A 24,170-nucleotide genomic window follows, 5' to 3' on the forward strand; every position below is an offset into this window, starting at 1 on the left:
TATATTCTTTTATGTATTTTTAATGCTTCTTCCACTCCCAGACTTAAGTCTGATCTGACACTTCCAAGAGCCGAAAAGCGGCTGTACTCCACAATGGGTTTGCATGCTTGGGAATGTCTGTGAATAGTAGGCTACAAATAAAAGTGCTTCTGCAGCTTGTTGCAGAGCTGGGTGTGGTTGGCACTGTCACTTCTCAGAAGAAAGGTTCCTGGTTTGAATCTCCTCTCGTGTGGGTTCTATCTGGGACAGGGGCGAGGCTAGAGTATTTTTAGCGGTGCCAAGGCACCACCGTGAGATAGCTCGGCACCCCCTGGCTCAGCACATTTTAAAAATATTATATTGTGCAAAAACACACTTTTTTTTTGCTCAAGGATGCATTATTTCAGTGACCATTTTATTTATTTTCTAGCATTTCTTTTTATTTTAACTCTACTCCCAAAATAAATGTTGAGTTATCTTCAATATTTGTCTCAGGCTCTCTGTTATCCCTGTCAAGCCACAGTCTTTTGAAATGAAGAGGTCAAAATTGAATGTTGTAGGGAAAACACTACTCAAAGCAAAACTAATACGGCTCCAAAATTTATAAATGTACTAGTTCACCTCAATTAGTGAGAAATAATGCTGGGCGCCCCTAAAGACCATATCCTAAAATCGCCCCTGATCTGGGATCAAAGGGAACGAAACAGATTGGAGAACAATCTGTGAAATCTCTTCAGAGAGTTGTGCATTTCAGCCAACCCGAACACCTGGGGGCGGTAATGCAACGTTGCTGCGGTTGCCACCCGGAGCAGCAGCGACCGTAGAAGAAGAAGTTGTTGTAGTTACGTCATTAAAAGAGGTCGGCGTTGGCACATGAGTTGAGGCATGGACAGAAATGTTTTAGCTTGCTTACAGTTTTCTGACTGAGCTTCAGTAGGACGTAGGACGTCCTCAGGTCTGCTGCCTCACGTGCTGGAAGAATACCGGCTGACCGGAAGTGTTCAGAGCTGAAGCCCCCAAACGGAGGCGGCCTGTCCCACCATGTGCCAGGTGGATGAAGACTACCAACATCAGCTGGAGCGCGTAGACCTGCTCAGGTAAGAGTGAACATTTCTGACATGAGAAAGGATAATCGTGACACCAGCAGCAGCGCGACTTTATCTCCGCCATTTTGGGCCATTACTCCCCCAGAGAGGGGGGCACTCAGGGTTGTTGTTAGACTTCAGACAAGCGTCCAGCCGAACTTACATGTTTACAGAACTTAAGGTCTGATGACAGGAACAGTTGAACTTATTTTTAAAGTCTGAACGTGTCGGGCAGCAGCGTTAAGCCCGATTTATGCCCTACGGAACCGGACGAAATTCGTCTGTCCGGTCCATACGTTGCTCCCGGAGCTTCTATTTATGCCTCCGTCCGTATTGCGCACGTCCGTAAGAAATCCTCTAGAGGGCGGTATATATTGAGTCATTGTCGGCCGCGGGTTTGAGAAACATGGCGTCAATTGAGGAAGTTGCAGTCATACAAATGTATATACACCCTGACCATCTCACAAATCCTCTCCTCCATTACCTGGCATTTTTAAATCTTAAAATGTTTTAATCTTCCACTCTTCGTTCTTCTTCTTCCTCCATAACTTCCGGAGCCAACACGCTCCTGACTCTCTACTGCCCCCACGAATTCCTCTGGTATTGCTCCGTTTCGCCCGGAGCTCATCGGATTGCTAAGCTCTTGACCTACGGACAAACTGACGGATGAAACGACCCCCGGAACCGGGTGAAAGCGTCCGTTTCCGTAGTTAACGTAGGGCATAAATGGGCCTTTATTGGCCCCATCCTCAGGACCCCTCAGATCATTTGAGTTCAGGCGGTCTATGATCAGCCTGAAATCAGAAAGCAGATCCCATCTAACTCCTGGTGACAGAAGGAACATGTTTTACTGTGATCAGCATGTTGGGTCCCCCATCCTCCTGACTCATTCCTGATCATTAGAATAAAACTAAAGGCTTTTACCTCAGGACAGAAGGTGTAGCAGGGGCGATTTTAGGATCTGGTCTTTAGGGGTGCCCAGCCCCCAGTGCTTAGAGGCACATTATTTCTCACTAATTGAGGCGAACTAGTACGTGTATTAATTTTGGACCCGTATTAGTTTTGCTTTGAGTAGTATTTTCACATTCAATTGTGACCTCTTCATTTCAAAAGACTGTGGCTCGACAGGGATAACAGAGAGCCTGAGACAAATATTGAAGATAACTCAACATTTATTTTGGGAGTAAAGAGTTAAAACAAAAACAAATGCTAGAAGATAAATAAAATGGTCACTAAAATGTAGAATTCTATGTGTGGAACAGCTAGCTTACGACCAGAACAAAATGCCAAGCCATAGACAACTCTAGTGGCAAGCAGTTGCGTGAATGTGCCAACCAATCAGAAGAGATGTAGTTGATAAGTGGACTGGTCACAAGCCTCGTTTTGAAGCAGGGTTGCCAGACACACAACGTTGCCAGATTGGCCAGTCGCACCAAAGTATTGCGCAGGGGCAGAGCAAGTTTTTTGCATAATAATAAATAATATTTTAAAAATGTGCTGAGCCAGGGGGTGCCGAGCTATCTCACGGTGGTGCCTTGACACCACTAAAAACACCCTAGCCTCGCCCCTGAGGTGTAGTGAAGTGTGATTGACTGAGGGGATGAATTTAAAGGTGGAGTTGAACGCTTACAGATGTGATTAAAGCCGACAGCTGCTTAACACTTCTAACATGTTTACTACACAACCCACTAATTTAACCAGCACGCCATCCTCTGCTTTAAACCGATCTACAGCCCCAGTTGACTCCACACAACTCCCACATTTGGTTTATCAGATCAGTTTGGTCCAAAAGGAAATCTTTATGCTTTTTGGTTTGGTTTTATTTAATCTGTTCCACATTTAATTCGGCACCAGTGAGAACCTTCTTCAGTACAATGAATTCATTGTTAAATTTCATGGGAGTCACACAAAAGAAAGAGTGTAATGTAATCCCACAGCAGGTGGCTGTGCTGAGGCATGGTGTGTTTGTTTCCCCGGTGCCTTTCATTTATATCATGGTTTGGATTTTATCAGGGAAAATGCACAAACTAGTGACCAAATGAATTGCAAAGTTGTAGATTTGAAGTGCTTGAATGTCTGTTTTAAGTCTTCTAAAATGAGTAAATGTGAACTGTAAAAAAACTAAAGACTTGAGCTTTCCCCACATCATTCCCATTCTGATCACTGACCTCCACCCTTTTTTCCTTCAGTCTGTTCACTGTGTAAAATGCTCTGTTCAGGGTCAAAAGATGGTACAATTTTAGATGGATGATAGTTGAAGTTAACAGCACAGTGACCCAGTGATCAGTTGGATTTATAGGACCTTAAAATCCGCTGGGTTGTCTACTAAAACACACCAGGCTAAGTTCTGCTCAACAGGGAATATTAAATGTCAAATTTCTTTGAGAAAACGGTCAAAAACCAACTGTTTACTGTCACTGATAGTTCGTACGGTGGATTGCTGGAAAGAAACAAAAAGATGAGTGTTTCCAATAATCAACTGAAATATTGAAGTGATTTTAGTGCAGTATGTTTGGTCTGTGTTTTTGGTAGAAATGAGGCCATGCAGCATTAAGTTGTGCACATGGGTTTTTAACATGTACGCTGTTCTTTCTTTTTCTTTAGTGTTTCTAAGAAATGCGTGAAATGCAAAGCAGAGTTGGCAGCTGTGGTCATCAGAGCAGGAGATGCATACTGCAGGTGAGATGTGCATTAGTGAGGGGGGGCACCTAATGTTCCAGCACAAAGGGTTTATATCTGCTGGTTCTGGAGGCTGCAGGGTGGAACTGCGTTGGATTGGATCGGACACAGAGATCCACAACCCACACACAGCATTCCTTCCTGTCCAACCCGGTTTCTCATCTGGAACATCTGGAGCTCAAGCACAAAAAGCTTTTATATTTCCAGCATTAAGCGTTCAAATGACTATTTACAGAAAAGTTTCTAAAATTCTATCGATTTTTCTAAAATTCTACAGTTTTGAAAAAGAAAAGGCTGCGAGGCAGGAGGTGTGGGGAGAAGCAACGGTGTGTTGTACTAAGCTTTGTGAAATCCTTTCTCGTTGTTAGAAGCTGCTTCAAAGAGAACTTCATTCACAAGTTCAGAGCCATGCTGGGGAAAACCAGAGTGATTTTCCCAGGAGAGAAGGTGAGTCACCTCAGAAATGTCCAGGTGTATTAATGGGGGCTGCCAGTGGCAGTTCAGCTGGGGGGGGGGGGCTGCCAGTGGCAGTTCAGCTGTTGGGGGGCTGCCAGTGGCAGTTCAGCTGTGGGACCGGGTATGGATTACGTTTTAGAGGTCTATGAGAACGGACACACAACTCGGTCTTTTTCTTAGGTCCTTTTGGAATATAAAAGGGGAATGACACATTATGCAAGATTGGAAATGAAATTATGGACACAAACATTTTCTATTTGAACTGTTACGCAAAACAAGTTACAGTTAATGAGTACTACAGATGTTTTTCTTTAGGACTGAAAAAGAATCAAGCTAGACCATAGGGCCGGCACGGTATATGTATTCGTACCGAACCGTCACGGTTCGGGGGTCACGGTTCGGTATGCGCATTTCCACGCAGAATACACACGGTACGGAAGTTTTCTGAACGCGGAACTGTTATTTTAAGTTTCCTTCAGGACCCATTTAAACACTGCCACATGCAAGCTCTGATTGGTCCGTAGAGATATACGCTTTCAGACAGAGTAGTTATAAGAACGCAGTTATCAGAACTGTCCTACTCGAATTTCGTTCTGATAACTATCCTTCCCCAGCGGAGCTGTTTCAGTCTGCATTCCCACATGAATCGGGACTGATGCGCAGCCGTCTGCGTCAGTGACGTGTCACGTTAGCCATTTAGCGCCACATTCAACAACAAAAAAAAACAAAACTCGAGAGAAGAAAAAACACCACAAAGAAGCTAACATGGAGAGCGGGGAGGCCACCGTGTTCATGGTCTGCATGGTGGTGATATTAATCATGGACGATCACATCAGGCGTCTAACATGGAGGCTGGAAGAGCTCACAGAGAGTCAGGATCAAGTGCAGGCGATACTTCTTCATTTCATGAAGGAAGAAAGGAGAGCAGCGTGCCACAGACAAAGAGACAACGTGTAAGTTTAACTTATTAAACACGCCAAGGTTCTGTCTGTGTGGTATGATGAAACATTTCAGCCGTGATAGCATGACATGGGGCGTAGCTACCGACCACCACACACCTCCGTCAGATTGTTCTATAGAACCATGAAAAGACCCGACCAATTACGTCTCCCAAATGTATTACAACAACCCCTGGATACGAATACATGCAGAGCAAAAAAAATTACAGAAGCAATTGGAATTTACATCGCATCTGCTATGCGCCCATATTCCCCTGTAGAAGAGGCAGGATTCAGATATCTATTACATGTGCTCGAACCTCGCTACACGCCTCCTTCGGCACTGTACCGAAAATGTACCGGACCGTAGGGTCCGTACCGAGCCGTGAGTTTTTTGTACCGTTCCACCCCTACTAGACCAATAAGACCTCCACATTAATCCAGTTGGAACATTGTGAGCATGCTCAGTGAGCCAGAACTCCTGAAATCTTTTCCGTCTGTAACGCAGTGAGAACAGAGAGCTTTTCTTTTCTTTTTTTCCAAAGTTTCTTTAGTAACCTGTCCTGGTAAGAGTGGATCGGGCCCTACAGAACCCCTCAGACGTAACCAAACGCACAACTCTCTCTGTGATGCTTTTCATAGTCTTTGTTTTTATTGCACTTATCCAGCGCTTTAAATACCAACAGCACACTGACGCTTTCAGGCTGCTGCTCCACCTTTGCTCCAACCCCCACCTGTGCTCACAGAGCTGGGTAGAACTAAACTGTAGAACTAAAGTAAGAGCACCAGGTTGAACTTGTTTATAGAGCGTGTTTTCATGGACAGGATGTGGGGGTGGTTTGCTGCTATTGACCTTCAGCTGCTCTGGAGCAGTTCACAGCTGAGTGTGAAGTAGCCTGATGAAAGTCGGCTCTTTCTGATCTGAGGCCACGGTTCTGAACATCCGGGTCGGGGATGAGTCTCTGCCTCAGGAGGAGGAGCTTCAGCATCTCTGGATGGGGAGTTGCAGTCAGAGATGGACAGACGGATCGGGGCTCCGTCAGCAGTAATGAGGGCGCTGCTCCGGTCCGTTGTGGTGAAGAAGGAGCTGAGCCGGAAGGAGAAGCTTTCAGGTTGCTGCTCCACCTCTGCTCCAACCCTCACCTGTGGGCACAGATCTGGGGAGTGACCCAAAGAAGGAGGTTGTGGATATAAAGTGGTATAGAGATAGGGGGAGGAGCTTGGCCACCTTCTGGTCGGTTTTTCATGTCCTACTGGGATGACATCCCCTCTGGTATTTGTGATCCCCCCCGGGGGAGAGGGATGTCTGAGCATAAATGGTTCCCTCCTGGACCTGTTGCTTCCATGAACCGACAGATAAGAAGATTAGATCAAAGTTCCAAGTAAATGCAAGAAGAGTTTAATTTTTTTCTATGTTTTCCACTGAAACTTGTTTTCAGTCCAATCTCCCGGCCTGAGCGTGCCTGAGGCGACTGTGGAGAGGAACGACTCCCTTTGAACAGGAAGAAACCTCTGGCAGAACCAGACTCAGGAAGGGTGGCCATCCGCCTCCACCAGCTGGGGTTTGAGAAGACAGAAAAGAGGGGACAACAAACACTGTAACACCATTCAAAGGATATCTGTTGGAACAGGGAAACACGAGTTAATGACCACAATAATGTCACATATACATAAAGAGAGTAAAGTGAGGAAAGGTGTGACAGATGAGGCCCCCCAGCAGTCTAGGCCTATAGCAGCTTAACTATGGGATGTTTCAGAGGAGCTCACACTGACTGATGATCAGTTAATCAGAGCATTGATCAGCAGCACCTGGCTGCTACTGACCCTCTGAGTTCCTGTGGAAGCAGTGAGGGTTCACTTAGTTTATCACACAGTCAGCAGGGTTACATGGCTGTAAAAATCGGATTAATGGCTAAATTACAATCAGACTGAGTTATTAAGTGCATGTAGACACCTTAATCTTCGATTTGATAACACTTTATTTGTCCCCGAAGGGCAATTTAAAAGGCATAAGAAGCAGCATCATTAAAAACAAAAACAACATTAACAACATAAAAAACTAAAGTGCTACAGTCAGTACTCTGGTCAGTACCCTCTGACACAGTCAAAGTGCTCTGTGCTGTGAAATGAAAGTGCAAGTGCTATGTGCATTCAGTCAAAAGGGGGGGGGCAGTGATGTTGAGACAGGGTGGGGTCAGAGTTCATGAGCTGGATTGCTTTGGGGACAAAGGTGGCCCTCCTTTCAGTTCTACAGCGTGGGCAACGCAACCTGCGACCTGATGGGAGCCACTCGAACACGGAGTGAAGAATGTGTGAAGGGTCCTGTAAGATCCTGTGAGCAGTGCGGAGTGTTTGTTGTTCACAGAGGACAGACAGTGCTCGAACAGGGTGTCCAATGATTTTTGAGCAAACTCTGGTGATGCTGAGTAGTCGCGTCCGATCTTGCAGGCTGATGGAATAGAACCAGGAAATGAACGAAAAAGATAGGACGCTCTCAATGAAGGAGCGATAGAAAGTCAGGAGGATTGCTTTGTTCACTCCGAATGATCTCAGCTTCCTCAGCAGATATTGTCTTTGGTGACACTTTTTCAGGATCTCGTCCGTATTAGCAGAAAACCTCAGAAGGCTGTCAAACTGTACCCAAGTACCTGTATTCCCCCACCACCTCCACAGGCTCACCCCGGATGGTGGTAGTGATAGCCTCTGCCAGTTGTCTCTGCTTGCTTGAAAATGTCATAATCACCTCTTTAGTTTTTGCTGAGTTCAGCTGGAGACAGGCTCCCTCACACCAGGAGATGAAGTCCTGAAGAACAGAGCTGTGGTGAAGACTTGAGGTAGAGAGCAGAGACAGCAGGACTGTGTCGTCGGCAAATTTAACCAGGTGACAATTTGGTTGGGTGGACCTGCAGTCATCGGTGTAGAGGATGTAAAGCAGGGGCGACAGGACACAGCCCTGCGGGGAGCCAGTGGAGGTGTGGAGGATGTTGGAGTAGGAGCCATTTACAAACACCCTCTGTGGCCTGTTGGTTAAAAAGTCAGTTATCCACATAATGAGCTGGGGTCCGTTTCACAAAGCAGGTTCAACCAACTCTGAGTCTATTCCTGACCTCTGAGTTGATCTACTCTGAGAAAGAAAACCCTGAGTTTTCGGTTCCACAAACGCTGATTTGAGGGAGTTTAATCAACTCTGAGTAGGTTCACCTTGAGTTTTGCGTGTGCGCCACAACTATAAAAAGCCAGCATCAATGGAGCCCCGATTCGACGAGTCACCATGGCAACGGGGAAGAGGAGGGGCTACGTTTTTCACCAACCTCAAATTGGAAATCTTAATGCGCTCATACGGCGAGTTTCAATACGTTTTTAGAAATAAGTGCAACACCGCTGCAGCTGCAAAAGTGTAAGTTTAAATGTAGTCCTTTGCAATCACAATAATATTACAGGGAAACTGCTTGAATGGTAGCCCATTCATTTATTTCATTTAGGTGCAATCTCGCTGGGGAGAAGCGCTCTTGGCAGCAGCTTAAGATGAAATATAAAAACATTGTTCAAACAGGTGAGACCTCGGCATGGAGGTACCTCATTTTGATCATGTTTTACACTGTAAAATAAATATTAAGTGGCTATTTGACTGTGCAGTTATTTTATTCCCAACATAATGCTGTTTTCACACACATAAACTATGTCTTTTCATCTATATCATGTTCTGTTAAATAATTTAGCCTATTTAAACTAACACAGACTTCTACTGAGCAAACAGAAAGAAGGCAGATGCCCATAAAACGGGTGGTGCCCAGCACCGCCACCTCTTAACGGAGGGCCAGTGGCTGAGGGAATCCCCGGGGGGAGTCCACCCCCAAGACACGAGTGCCTTTCAAAAATATAATAGGCCTATATATATCTTTTTTTTAAGCCTATTCATACAAATATTTATTTGTCTTTTATGTCTTTTTTTTCTTTTGTCCCAACACATTCTGATAGTGCCGCTCAAAAAGATAATTGTCTGTAAATGCAAAAATCTATGCACGGTCTGATAACCATCTCCGACGAATATTTATTTCTCTGCGCAATAACGCTGCACCTTCATCCACGGGATCGTTGTCAAAAGGACATGTTGGTGAAAAAAGTCATCTCCTACTGTGCCTAATGGACTTCTAGAAGTAGAAGAACTCGCTCTGCTGACTGAATGAATGAGGAAATCAAATGGCGTGTGTGGCTGAAAGAGGGCGGAGACAGAGAGAAACTCCAGGTTTCTTGAATAAAACCTGGTCCCGACCAGGTTAGGTTCAGAGAGTCTGTTACTACGGTAACTGACCGAGAGCTTAAGTTACCTCTCTTTGTGAAACAGGCTAGAGTTACCCCTCTTTCTCGGGGTTGAGTTACCTCCCTTTGTGAAACGGAAAACTCAGGGTTTCCCTCATTTCAGGGTTAACCAACTCAGAGTTTTCACTAAACCTGCTTCGTGAAATGGACCTCAGGTGATTCAGATTGAACCGGGTACTTAACTTTCCTGCAAGGATGTGTGGCTGCATGGTGTTGAATGCAGAAGAGAAGTCTGCAAACAGGAGCCTGGCGATGGTGTTGGGGGTTTCCAGATGTTTATGGGTGGTCTCCAAGATGAATAACTTGGCATCGTCCACTCCCCTGCCAGCCCTGTATGCAAACTGCAATGGGTCCATTAATGGCTCAACAGACTTGGTGATAGATTTTTTTTGACAATCCTCTCCATCGCCTTCATCACCAGGGAAGTCAAGGCCACAGGCCTCAGGTCATTCATTACCTTAGTGTGTACCTTCTTGGGGATGGGAATGACTGTGGAGTATTTCCACTTCAGGGGCACAGAGCTGCAGTTCATGGAGGTCTGAAACAACTGCTGGAATACCTCCCCCAGCTGCTCAGCACAGTACTTCAGGGTCCAGCCACAGATGTTTTCAGCAGCAGTGTTGGGATTAGTCCTCTTAAGGGTTTTTACCACCTCTTCCCTGCTGAAGATTAGGGTTGAATCATCAGGATGAAGTGTGGAGACGATGTTATTTAGCTCTGCGCTGTTGTCCTTTTCAAATCGTGAAAAGAATGAGTTGAGGTCGTTAGGTAGAGATGTTATGTTACAGCCGTCAACCTGGATGGGTTTACGACTGGATGTGATATTGTTAACAGCTGCCATATTCTTCAGGCCCTGCCAGGCAGAGCGGAGGTTCCCCTGAGAAAAGGAGGCCTCCACTTTATTCTTATATTCATGCTTGGCCTTTTTGATGGCACGCTTGACCTCACGATTGACCTCCTTCTTTTCCTCCTCCAAGCCAGTGAAGAAGACCCTTTTTTTCTTGTTGAGTACATGTTTTATTTCTTTAGTGACCCAGGGTTTATTGTTGGGAAATATTTTAATGGTTTTGGTTGGGATTACACTGTCCACACAAAAGGATATATATGAAGTCACTTTATCGACTTGCTCATCACTAGCCCCTTTCACACTGAGACCCGCTACCTTAGCGGGTCCAAATTGCACCTTCGACCCGCGTCGAGCAATGTGAACGCTTGCCGTGTTAGGTGACCCGTGTCGCCTGAAGCCGAGTTCAGGGGGCGTGGCCTAGTGGCAGAGCGTCACACGAAACACTTAAAATGCTGGGCGTGTACAATGACGTAGGCACAAGCCATGCGCCGGAGGTAGGTTTAAATACAGAGTGGCTTCCTCCCCAGATGGCGTGGCACATGTCAAAATATGGCCAGTCCAATCGCCCTCTGCCACTCCTGCCGTTGTGGTCATTAACAGCATGGAACTTTTTCCTCATGGCCTTTAATTTGTTGGTCACCTGCATCTTGCTGCGTGGGAAACCGTGCTCTCCCATCTTTCTCGCCAGCCCTTCCAGCAGAGGTCCATCTTTCAAAATAACGTCCTCTGCTCGGAGGCTGAGGAGCTCGCGGACCTCCTTGTCTCCCCAGTTGGCCATCTTCAAAAATGTCTCGAACTTGAGTAAAACTTGTCCTCACCTGTCGCTGTTGTTCTGAATCAGCTGTCCATTCTGTCTTTTAAACTCCTCACGCCACGCCCACGTCCGACCCGCGTCGATTGCGTTCACATCAAACTCGGCTCGGCAAAACAGAACCATGACTTGTTTTGAGCACCAGTTTGTGTTTACATAGATGCAGACCCCCCCTCCATGATGTTTTCCAGTGAGTAGAGAGTCTCTGTCAAGCCTTATGGGAGAGCCAAAGCCATCTATGTGCAGGGCATCATTACTGTCATTCCCATTTAACCAAGTCTCAGTAAATGCTAGAATTGATGCCGTCCGATATTCATACATGTGCTTGACGTTAGCTTGCAGTTCATCAGTCTTATTGCGAAGTGAACGTACATTTGCTAAAATAACTGACGGGAGAGTCCGATGTTTCACTTTACCCCGTTTCAGTCTTGCTCTGCCTCCTGCCTTTTTCTTCCCCCTCCGTGTTACCTTCTTTTTGTGTTGTGCTGAGTCTGTATGTCCAGGCGTATATTTACCTTGTATCGCCTCCGTTAGCTTCTCGGTGAAAACAACTTGGTTGGACAGCAGCCGCAGCTGCAGAAGTAATTCCCGGGAATATGCGATCCGCTGTATGTCCGGAAGACTGTATCCACTTGTTAGACAGAGACAATAGTCCATTAGTTGCAGCAGGAACGCCGTAATCCACAGGATATTACTGTAATCCATCCTCCGTGTCACTGGGCTAGTGCTAGCTGGCACTAGCCACGTTGGCTTCCGTACTCCACACCTCCTTCAACCACACACGACAACTTCTCACAGTCACTTGCACAGGCACAGAATGTCCGAATGTAAGGGACAAAGAGCCGTCAACGATAGCGTTACGCCAGAATAGTCTTTAAAAAACAACATAAAAACATAAAAGAGCTGCTTGCTATGCCACCGGTCACCACATGAGCAGTGACCTGGAACAGCTGACTAAGAATTGGATCGGATCGGATTCAGACCCCGAGATAACTGGGTTGAAAGTCACTCTAAACCTGCTTGTAGACGCTGAAGCACGTGGTGAATCAGACTTTGCGTTCTGCGCATGCTCCAGATGTTTTCCCGGGGTCATGACCCGGATGTCAAAGGAGACGATATTCCTGTTGTTGTCGCCGTCAGAAAGAAAGAAACAACGCGATGGAGAATGCTCCGTTGGGCATCGAGTTTGTGCAACAAGCAGCTCATCACAGACCAAATGTAGAGGGACGTAGCTTCATCTGGCTCTGCGTTCTCCATCTTTCTCCAATGCCTGAGTTTGTTGTTGTTGTTGGTGGTGAAGAGGTCAACAGGAAGTGGCTCTATTAGCAACAGGTGGAATGGGTACAGCGCCACCTATCATACCGGGGTATGACACGCTTTGTGCCTCTGATCCCATTCATTCACCGCCACCTATCATACCGGGGTATGACACGCTTTGTGCCTTTGATCCCATTCATTCACCGCCACCTATCATACCGGGGTATGACACGCTTTGTGTCTCTGATCCCATTCATTCACCGCCATATATCCAAGGAGAATTACCCTCGCTCAGATAAGGAGCAGAACCCAACTATAGCTATAATCACATTAATCTCATGTAGAGCCACTGAGTGCTTCTGTATTTTGTCTCAGATTTTGTTCCATAAATATTGAGATAGTTGGATTTTGGTAAAATGAGCTGCTGGTAAGCAGCAGATGTTTGTTGAATTGTGCTCTGATGTGTGAAAGCTCAGTGTGTGTTTTTTCAAGTGTTGGTGGAGTTCTGCACTTTTCTGTGGGCTTGTCCTGAACTTGTGCTTTAAAACATGATAAATAACATTTTATATCACACTTGGGGCTTTTTCTCTTTTCAACTGGAGAAGCTTTTGAGGAAACTGCTCACCTCTTTGGTCCCTTGAAGGAAAAATGGTTCCACATAATGAAGAGCTGTAATTACTAAGCCCCTCCTCCAATTTGAACCTTTATGTCTTAAACAAGTAAAATAACTAAACATGCGTTGGTGTCTAAATATTTTCAGACCTATAATTTTCTCTGAGTGCTGGCAGAGATCATAAAATACCATCTGTGTCAATAATGTCTGATTTGTTGAATGTCTTGTACCGCTTGTGTTTCTCCTGCCACCACATCTCAGCTCAGAGGGATGAAAACACAAGGAGATGAGATGAAGAAACTGATTAGGATCTACAAACTGAGAAAACATGGATATAATGTAATGAACTGTGTGTGACTGAGTGCCTCCTCTGTTTGTAGGTGCTGCTGGCTGTATCTGGAGGTCCTTCTTCCTGTTCAATGCTCAGTCAAGTCCAAGAGGTATATCCGTTTCTCTCAGTCTCTTTGTGATGCTCATAAAAACTGGTGACTGGACAAAAGAGAAATCATCTTAATGTTTTTGGTTGTAAGGGGAGGAGGATTCTCAGTTGATTCACGAATGTCAGAAATCAGTTCTCTACATGTTAGTTTTTAGGTTGGGCTTAAATATTATAAACGGGTTGAAGTGGAGCTTAAATATTATAAACGATATAAACAAGTTGGCCTTTAAAGGCAGGGTAGGGGATCTTTTTCTGGAACATTTTTTTACATATTGCTTGAAATACTCTTCACACCCCCATTGCAACCAATTAATTAAAAGTTTTGACACAAATATGAAAAGTTTTAGTGGCCTCTAGAACGTACAATCTAGGAAAAACACTATCCAATCATTGTGAACGGACCGTTCACAATGATTGGATTCTGATGCCGTCTATCAAACTGCAATCTGCTCCTCCCTCCCCCTCCTTCCCCCTCCTTCCCCCTGTGCGCGTACCCTGCTCCGTGAACGTCCAGAAGCTTGGCAGGAAGCTAAACTAGAGCCAGCTTGGCTAGCACCTAGCATTATTAAACATATAGTTAGCATAAACTAAATACTAAATACGGCAACGATCGATGCTTGCTGTCAGAACAGCGCTCGTGCACCTTCGTGCTCGTGCGCGTTCATGTACTCTAGAGGCGTGCCTTCGGGGGGAAAGTGAAGAAAAGTGTTGGGACTTTTTACCTGTGTATTTTCAAAATGCAGCTTCGCTGGACTCAAAATCCAGGATCTCCTACCCTACCTTTAATCTGTCCTTAATATCAGTTTTGCTAGTTCACTGCAAAAACTTATCTATGGCCACTTTACAGAGACAAACCCAATAAATTATAAATGATAAAATCCATCCTGTTGTCGGCAGAGTTCCGGTGTAAAACTTCTCCGTCTCCGGAGATGGGCTTAGTGCATAGCAGCAGAACTATGGGATGTTTCAGGATCACCTGATCCATCCCTAACTATAAGCTTTATCAGAAAGGAAAGTTTTAAGCCTGGTCTTAAAGGTAGAGAGGGTGTCTGCTTCCTGAAGCCAAACTGGCAGCTGGTTCCACAGAGAGGGGCCTGATAACTGAAGGCTCTGCCTCCCAAACTGGCAGCTGGTTCCACAGAGAGGGGCCTGATAACTGAAGGCTCTGCCTCCCAAACTGGCAGCTGGTTCCACAGAGAGGGGCCTGATAACTGAAGGCTCTGCCTCCCAAACTGGCAGCTGGTTCCACAGAGAGGGGCCTGATAACTGAAGGCTCTGCCTCCCAAACTGGCAGCTGGTTCCACAATAGAGGGGCCTGATAACTGAAGGCTCTGCCTCCCAAACTGGCAGCTGGTTCCACAGAGAGGGGCCTGATAACTGAAGGCTCTGCCTCCCATTCTACTTTTAGAAACTCTGGGAACCTCAAGTAGAATTGCAGTTCTGGAAAGCCTGAGATTTTATGGTGCTATGGCATCTTTGTGATATATTGGAGCTTGTTCATTAAGGGATTTGTTGGGGGACAAACTACGATTAACTGTCTGGAATTTAATCCAACTGAAATCAATCTATTGTGGTTCATTTTATCTCTTAAATTTGTTGCAGTACTGGTATGAGAGGCCTAATTTTGTCAAAGCACAGATTTAACAGAACACAACCACATTATATGGAACTCCTGAAAGCAGTGGGCTACTGTGGGACACCATGATGTACTGGAGCCACTGAACTGTTCTCTGTGGATGAATCCAGTTTCACACTGACAGACTCAACCATCGCATGTTGAAAATGTGTCCACGTTGGGTTTAATGTTGGTCTGCTGAAGCTTACGCGTCTGAAATGTTTTCCTCCTCAGGGTTTGAGTCAGAATGCCCACAAAAAGCTGAGATTCTTGCCTGGCATCGTCTACATCGATGGTAAATGAAATCAATTATTCCTGAAAGGCTGGTTTTCATGTGCTGCGTCTCAGAAGAGCTGGCTCATTTCTGAAGTCATGAAAAGGATTTTGTGTGTGTGCTTCCAGAGGGGGGCGCTGTCGGTCAGTCTCAGGAGCAGAGATGCAGGGCGGTGTCGGAGCTGCAGGCACTGTTCAGAACTACTGGTTTCCCCTTCTACACTGTTCCTCTGGAGCAGGTTGGTGAGACTGCGGGGGGATGTCCTGCTGGAGTTTAGCAGATGTTACACCCGTAGAACACTTCAGGCACTTTTCTATGAAGGTCCCCACAGGACCCAAATAGCACTGATTCAATTAATTTGTATTTATATAGCGCCAAATACAACAAATATCATCTCAAGGCACTTAGATAATAAAGTCCAATTCAAGCCAATTGGAATTCAATTTATTGTAATCATAATTATTCATAAAATAATCCAATTCGTTCATATAGAGCCAATTCAAAAACAGTTTCCTAGCTAAGGAAACCAACAGATTGCACTGAAACTGATGCTGTGACACAGCACAGAGCAGGTCCTGCTACATCCTCCTAAAAGAACCTTACGACTGCGCGTGTCCCCCACCCCCCCATTAAGGTTTTGGGCCTCCCGAGTTCAGTGGTGGCGACGGCTTCGTCGCTTCCGGAGCGACCGGCCAGCGGCTACAAAGCAGCTGTGGATCACTTCATTCAGACTGGCAGCAGCAGCTCTCTGACGGCACAGGACCCGGAGGATACGTCGCCCCCTAATGTTCCGGAGTCGCAGACACGTCTGCTGCAGCAGCTGATTGGTTCTGCTCAGAGCCTGACAGCCAAAGAGGACCTGCTGAACAAATTAAGGTCAGGTTCATTAAGGTGTTTTTTTTTTTTTAGTTGAAACTGAAACACTTGTTCTTCTGAATGCATTGAGGTTCAGAGCTTCTGGGGAAACTACGGGCGACTTGTGAAATGTGAGGTTTTAACAATAAAAAAAAAAAACAGCTGAGAATTGTCCTCATGGCTGAGGTTTCTTTGCTGCCACCGGTGCTACACCGGACACATGTGGAAACTTTCTTCTGATTTCACTGAATTAACCTTACAGGACAACCTACATCTGCTGTGAGGATTCAGTTAGGATCTCTGCTTTGATGTGCAGTGAGTTCAAGCCCTTCTAAACTAACTTGACCTCACAAAAAGGTTACTTAGGCAGCCACCTATCCAACAAAGACACCAGTGTACGGGTTTGAAGAGTTTGGTGGCAGGTTAACTCGTTATTAGCAGGTGGTTTTAATGTTCTGGCTGACGTGTCCTGGCGGTGGCATGAATGCCTCCTGTTTACTGCTGGCTCAGAGCAGCCTAACCCCAGTGCATTGTCTTACAGGCAGCATCTGCTGGTGCACACGGCTCGAACTGAAGGCTACAGCAAAGTGATGCTGGGAGACAACTGCACCAGGCTGGCTGTGAAGCTGCTCAGCAGCATATCGCTGGGCCGGGGGGCACAGCTGGCTCAGGACACGGTGGGTATGTGTGCGGAGAGGAGGGCACTTTACTGTACACCCAGACATTCTTTTCCTTTCTTCTGATGGCATATCTAAGAGTTAAATGGAAAAACACCAAATGTAAATGTTGTTGTTTGTCTTCATAGGGTTTCTCAGACTCCAGATATGGGGACATCATATCAGTGAGGCCAATGAGGGAATACTCAGCCAAAGAAATTGCTTACTACGCTCATATGTTCAGAGTGCCATCTGTGGTGCTTCCAGGCCTGGACACTCAGGTGAGATGGAGCAGCTGCATTATTTTCTCGGATTGAACATCTGGAATAATCTGCTGAATCAGCTGATTATTCCAGATGTTCTGCCAGCGTCACTGATGGCTTTGCTGTCAGGTGACGGTGGCCGCATCCATGGCAACAGTTAACATTGAAGAATTGAATCTTTTCAATGGCTTCACATAGTTTTTCATTTTGCTCCCATCTGCTTTGTTTTATTTTCATTTTCATGCTTTTATGATTTCTTATGGATTTCTTATGGAATTTCTTATGTAGTGATTGATTTGATTATTTCCTTGTATTCTGTTTTCCTCGGCACATTTTGAGCCCAGGCGCTTCTTTCTGTGATCCCTCGGTAGATAAAACCTTTTGAAACCAATAAAAAGAGAAAGTGTGTCCCGCAGGCCCCCGACAAAGCCAGCATCCAGCGTCTGACTGAGAGCTTCGTCACCAGACTGCAGGCAGACTTTCCTTCCACTGTCAGCACCATCTACCGGTCAGTGTGTGACCCTGCTGGGCCAGAGTTCATGTTGGAAACTGCTCCTCATTAAGGGCAGATGTGTGTGTGCAGGACCGGTGAGAAGCTGCAGACGGCGTGCGGGACCCCCGCTGCAGCTGACAGATGTGCCAGATGTTTGCTGTGTGTGTGCGCCCTGGATACTGCTGCTGGTGAGCGACAAAACAACACAATGTCCCATCTCACATAGATTTGATGTAATATTATATTGGTGTCAGACTTTAGGCCAACAGTTGGTTCTCGTAAAATATGGTTGAACTAAACAGATTTATGGGTTATTTATATCCTTTATAGCCATCCCCATAAAGTGCAGTTAAAGCTGATTATTCAGACCCATGCCAACTTTTGATTTGGTACACATTTTTATTTGACCAGTGGGTTTGTTCTGGCAGGAAATAAAGCAAATAACAAATGAAAATTATATTTATCCGGTCTCTTCTTTCTTTAGAGAAGGCTTCAGCCCTCCAGGCCACGCTGATCTCGGAGCAGCTCTCTCATTCTGCAAGTCCAGCTGCCAGATCTGGGATCCTAAAGCAGAACCCAGGTACAGTACCCAGTCAGTGAAGGACTTTAGCTTCCGTATGCTGTGTGGCTCGTAACCCTTTCCTTTGACAGCATGTTTAGAACATGGATTTGTCATCATTCCAGGTGAGCATTGAAGCTTCTCCCAGGTCTTGTGTATCAGTCCAGTTTCTTGTCTTCAGCCATTTGTTGTCCTGTAAAAGGAAGATGTCATGTACACCTTTCAGTTCTGAGGCATGTTGCGCATGTCTTTGCTTTGGTAAAGGTGGAGCAAAGCCGGAATCAGCTGCTGCTGCCAGAGTGTGCTGTTCCTCCGCTGGAGGAGAGGGCTGCTGGGGGCCGGCAGGAGGGGGAGGCTGCTGCTCTTCAGCTGCGTAAGTTTGCTTTTATCTCGCCCTAACGGACACTTTCACTCATCTGTAGCTTAGGGTAACATTCCAACAGGAAGTTTTCTGAATGGGAAATAGAAAGTCTTTAAATGGGTCTTCCTGTGTGGAGGCAGAATCTGAGGTCCTGGGGGGTGAGGGGACTCACCTGTGCATGTAGCCCCCTCCTCATGTCTCCTCTGCTTTCAGGCCTTCATCTAAAGAGGAAGCATCACCGGGTCACCTTCCGGTCAAGCCTCGCTCCGCTGTCTGTTTCCTTGAATGACTTGCTGCTATCAGTTGTGTGTTTTGCCTTTAAGTGATATTTTAGACTGGAACTACTACGCTGAGAAGACAATTCAACTTGGCAGTGTTTACAGATGACTTTGGTTCTGTCGACTCCGCCGTCTGGAAGAACTTTAAAATGAAAACGGCCGAGTAAAAGTTCCGTACCCTTCTCCATGTTTGGTGGATCCGCCGATTACTTTCTTTTCCTGTTCCTGTTCCACAGCAGACAGCAACAGACTTTTACAAAATAAAAGCCTGTGAGCAACAAAATACAATAAATAATAAAACCTGCGTTAATGCGATAAAATATTTATCAACGTTAAATAATTAAGGCGAGACACGGCGGGCAAAAACAGGGATTTTTCATGCAGTGGTCAATTTTTAGATTCTGGGCCAGTCTACTCCTTCAATATGTGTTATTTCAACCTGCTATAAAGAAAACGTTAAAAACATAAATTAAAATGTTTATTTCATCACATTTTGTTTACTCGCGGCAGTACGTTTCGCCCAAATTTACCAAAATGAATTCCCCTATTTAAATCTTTAAATGCCGTTTTCTCAAACTAATTTTTTTGTATTTTTCCAGCATCAATATCTCAGCCTATGGAGCACCTACTAACACCAAACTTTCCAGTTATACACTTAGCAGTATTCTGAAGATATTTACAGAAGGATTTGTTGATAAATCATTCCTGGCCTGATTTATGTGACATTATAATAAAAAAATATGGCAAAAGTTGATGTTTTTTAGGCTATGGGCAGTATATTTTGATTTCCTAGGAAATGAAAGCAGATATCCTGAAATCCCTCTGTAATTTTCTTTTCATTTTGTGTTTAAACAAAATGAAAAAAGAATTTTGCACCTGGCTTTATCACATGTTCAGATCTAGCTTCCGGAAATATATGCAAATGTGCGCATATTTAATGAGATAATGCCTCATTTGCATAATTAAACACAAATTAAAAAAAATTGATACTTTTTTTTTCATACTTGTATAAGTAATCAACTGAGGAAGTTTCATGGTGATATCTATTATTTTAAAATATTACCCTATTCACCTGTAGTGTCTCGCCTTAACAAGTTAACACGATAATAACGAGTTAACTCACCCAGCCCTACTAAATATATCCATACATCCAATATGTATCCAGAAACTGTCCCAATCCTGAGGTTCCTGAGAACATCTGGAGAACATCTGCGGGGGCATGTGGATTCCTCAAAGCTGTTGTTTCTCTGTGTGTTGCAGGGCTGAGGGGCCGCCTGAGGGGCCGCCTGAGGGGCCGCCTGAGGGGCCGCCTGAGCTGAGCAGCCTGCTGTGTTACAGCTGCCGGCTGACCGTCAGGGACATGGTGAGCTCAGACATCTCTGTGCCTGTTGGGTTAACCAGCAGAGAAGTTAGCATCCACTGATGTAACCCATGTGGTTTTAGTAAGTCATTTCTAGATTTATTCATAGAAAGATGGGTTTGGGTGTGACCTACTACCAGGTCTTTGATTCCCATCAGGGAGGATGGAGGGTTGTCAAGGCAACGCAGGTTTATCTGTAGAGCACAGTTCAAAGTGCTTTACAGCTACATAAAATCACAAGAAGGCAAATAAAATCATTCCATAAAGAGTGCAGATAAACTACTTTCAGGTGTCATATGCACAGCTAAACAGAACTGTTTTCAGCCTGGATTTAAACATTGTCAGAGTTGAGGCCTGTCTCACATCTTCTGGAAGACTGTTCCAGATGTTAGGAGCATCAAACTGAAACGCAGCCTCACCTTGTTTAGTCCTGACTCTGGGCACCAGCAGGAGACCCCTCCCTGAGGCAGGAGACCCCTCCCTGAGGTTCTCAGAGCCCGAGTTGGTTCATATGGCTCTAACATGTCAGAGATGTACTTTGGTGCTGGACCATGAAGAGACTTGTACACAAGCAGAGCTGTTTTAAAGTCTATTTTCTGAGCGACAGGAAGCCAGTGCAGAGACCTGAGCACTGGACTAATATGGTGGTATTTCCTGGTTCTAGTCAGGACTCGAGCAGCAGCGTTCTGGATGTACTGCAGCTGTCTTACAGCCCGTTTAGAGCCCAGTGAGCAGGCCATTACAGCAGTCTAACCTGCTGGAGACAAACGCATGGATCAGTCTCTCTAAGTCTGGTTTAGACACTATTCCTTTGATTCTGGCAATGTTTTTTAGATGGTAAAAAGCTGCTGATGTTACAGATTTAATGTGGCTGTTAAAGTTCAGGTCTGACATTCAAAGATGCGGCTCACTATGTTTTCATCACTGAACGTTCAGAGCAGAGCAGGTTGATGACTGTCACTGCTGCATTTATCTGAGGAAGCCACAGTACTGGGGCTCGGGCAGAAACTCCTCGCCCCCTAAAGAAGGATTCGCTGCTGCCTTCAACCTGCTGATCAGGCCTGGGTGGAACATGTCCAGTAAAGGCTTAGTTCATTTCAAACTGCAGTGCATGTGTGAAAAGGGTGAACTCCTTCATTCCACCTGAATCTGAGGCTTCCCTTGTGTTTCCCTTCCAGTCGTCGGTGAACTGTCTCCCTCACTACATCCTGTCAGAGGCTCAGAGGAGGCAGAGGAGGTGAGGACTCACTGCATCCTTCACACGTTTATATCAACTATACAACACACACACATAAAGGGAACACCAAAATAACAATGAGGGAAATATTCCAGATGAAAATCATTATTCATCACAGAGTGGAATGTGTTGAGAACAAAATAACATGAAAATGATCAATGTGATCAAACTCATTATCTAATGAGTAACTAATAAGAAAAACAATATTCAGCTTTAGTATTTATTTGTCTGCATAGTCGGCAGAAATAAGGCAAACCTGCAGAGCGTCACATGCAAACACTGTAAATCATGTAAATACAAACTCCAAATGGCCTGAACACGCTGAACATAATGGGTGAGCTGAGGTGGACAAATAGTACAAAATCATCATTAAACTTAGAGTAACACCAGCGGTGCGTGTGCAAGGCTTTTAACAAGCAGATGAGTTCAGAATGCAAAGGCCGAAGTAAAGCATGGGCTTACAGACCACCTGACCACACGCAACCAATCATCTGGTGCTCTCTGTCAGACCAGGAACTGACTGTGCAGCTATGTTAAGAACGCCCAGCAAGTGTGGCTATAAACCCAGAACAAGTCCCATCTAATGATGGCATGAAAGCAAGTTTTACTCACCGGACAGAACGGTTGAATACATCAACCATGTGTGCCCAGCTGTTAACTGTTATTATTGTTGTTTTTGTCAGTCATGATTTTTGGCTAAATGAACTATAAATTGGCCACTTGTGTTTGTTAGATGGAAATGTTGGAAATGTTCCTTTAGATTCAAAGGGAAACAATGTGTGGCTTCCAGCTGCACATGGAACAGGTCGATGCAGCACCCTCCCACTGCGGGATGCCATGCTGAGCTGTTTGTGCTGGGAGTTTGATTTTGTACTGGTCTGACTGGCTCTCTGTTCTCACTCCTGGTGCTCCCTCTGTCCCCTTGACTCCGGGCTCGACCGTCTGTCCTTCATGCTTGTTGTGTTGGGTTTGATGGGACTTCCCAACCTGTAGAAAAGCCCCAGAACTCAGGACAGGAGTAACACTTTGTGTTGTGTTCTGCAGGACTCTGATGAGGGAGGAGGTCAGTGAGTTCCTGCTGGATGGTGATGATGATGATGGTGATGAAGAGGAGGCGAGTGACGGCACAAACAAATGAACCAGCAGAAGTGAAGGTTCATTCTGAGTATAATGAATGTTACTGAAACTGAATCAAAATGAATAAAAGCAGCCTGTAAATGGTGTTTTGAACTCTTGAGCAAGGCACCACCTGGGCCTGAAGGCCCTTTGATGTTCAGGATGTTAACTTTGAAAGTTCCACTGTGGAAACCGTTTCATTACCTAGGTTACCTACCAGGATGTGTAACATCTGTACAGGTGCGTTTAAAAGGAGGAGGCATGTTTAACCTAATGCAGAATGTGTGTGATGGATCCGTTCTTCACCCGCCATTAAAGCCTGGAGCTCACCAGAAAACGTCACCATCCAACCTGCATCGAATCAACTCTTTTCCCATCCTCCACGTGCACCTTTTTCAATCATTGCAACTGTGATGTATATGATCTGAATTAGAAATATGACTTCAGTCTGCGGAGTGCAGGCTGTGGATACAGCATGTAATCCTGCCTCTGTACAGCCTTCTGATGCCAACATGCAGCCCTCAACATGTTCGTTCCTGCAAGTTAAACCTGAAGATGTTTTTTTTGTTTGTTTGTTTTTTTTTTTTTTTATAAATCAGGCAGACACTGACCACAGCCTGTTTTAATTCAATTCATTTTTATTTATATAGCGCCAAAATACAAAAAATGTCATCTCAAGGCACTTAGATAGTAAAGTCCAATTCAAGCCAATTGGAATTCAATTCATTGTAATCATAATTATTCATAAAATAATCCAATTCGTTCATATAGAGCCAATTCAAAAACAATTTCCTAGCTAAAGAAACCAACAATTCATTTTCATTTCAATTGCAATTCATTTCTGTTGAATTGCAATCTGTTGCAATTCAACAGATTGCACTGAAATTTTATAATTATTATTATTTAATAATTATGATTACAATGAATTGAATTCCAATTGGCTTGAATTGGACTTTATTATCTAAGTGCCTTGAGATGACATTTGTTGTATTTGGCGCTATATAAATAAAACTGAATTGAATTGAAACTTTTTTTTTTTTTTTTTTTTTTTACTGGTCGAAATATTACAGCTGTTGGTTGCTCTGGTTCTGTTCTGGTTCTGTTCTGCTTGTACAGATGATATAATAAAACAAGATACATCCTGATGTAAAAAGTTTCTTTTCACCCATGGAAGGTGAGCCAGGGCTGAGGTGTGGCTACATTTTGGATGGGACCCAAGAGGCCCATCAGACCTGGTGCTACCGAGTGTGAGGGCAATAACCTGCGTGCAGGACGCAGTCGGATCGGATCGCTCAGACCACTACAACCCAGCCATCCATTTTCTATACCTGCTCAAACTAACTCAGGGCTGGAGCCTATCGCAGCTGTCATTGGGTCACAGGCAGGGTCCACAGGGGGAGAACATGCTCCTCACAGTCAGAATCCAACCTGGAACCCTCTTAGCTTTTAAGACGACCCACTAATCTTATTTCTGGAGTGATGGTAGACAAATCAGCTTCTACTTCCAGGGGTTTGGTGGAATAGCTCTTCTGCCTGATGAAAAGATGAGCGCACCGACATCCAGCTGTGAGGGGGATCTGCAGCTTTGAACTTAAACATGTACAATAAATGTTCTGCAAACGCATCTGATGCAATCATACCACATTGTTACGTCTCAGAATATCACTTTATCAATGTTC

General features: G+C 45.0%; 1 protein-coding gene across 2 annotated transcripts; it reads left to right on the forward strand.

Annotated features, from left to right (window-relative positions):
• Positions 1-805: 805 nt before the first annotated feature.
• Positions 806-23,906, forward strand: ctu2 (cytosolic thiouridylase subunit 2 homolog (S. pombe)). Of its 2 annotated transcripts, none has more exons than XM_075482239.1 (16): positions 806-1,076; positions 3,669-3,743; positions 4,112-4,190; positions 13,366-13,425; positions 15,274-15,334; positions 15,442-15,551; positions 15,948-16,189; positions 16,710-16,845; positions 16,974-17,105; positions 17,459-17,595; positions 17,671-17,768; positions 18,065-18,160; positions 18,404-18,512; positions 20,039-20,141; positions 21,317-21,375; positions 22,420-23,906. In XM_075482239.1, the coding sequence occupies exons 1-16, from the start codon at positions 1,021-1,023 to the stop codon at positions 22,511-22,513; spliced, it is 1,647 nt and encodes a 548-aa protein (XP_075338354.1). In that variant the 5' UTR covers positions 806-1,020; the 3' UTR covers positions 22,514-23,906. The 2 variants fall into 2 exon arrangements, with proteins under 2 accessions (XP_075338354.1, XP_075338357.1); XM_075482242.1 differs by having other exon boundaries at positions 17,504-17,595; positions 22,420-23,901.
• The last annotated feature ends 264 nt before the right edge of the window (positions 23,907-24,170 follow it).

Source organism: Odontesthes bonariensis, chromosome 2, assembly GCF_027942865.1.
Source record: "Odontesthes bonariensis isolate fOdoBon6 chromosome 2, fOdoBon6.hap1, whole genome shotgun sequence".
Classification (NCBI taxonomy): Eukaryota; Metazoa; Chordata; class Actinopteri; order Atheriniformes; family Atherinopsidae; genus Odontesthes; species Odontesthes bonariensis.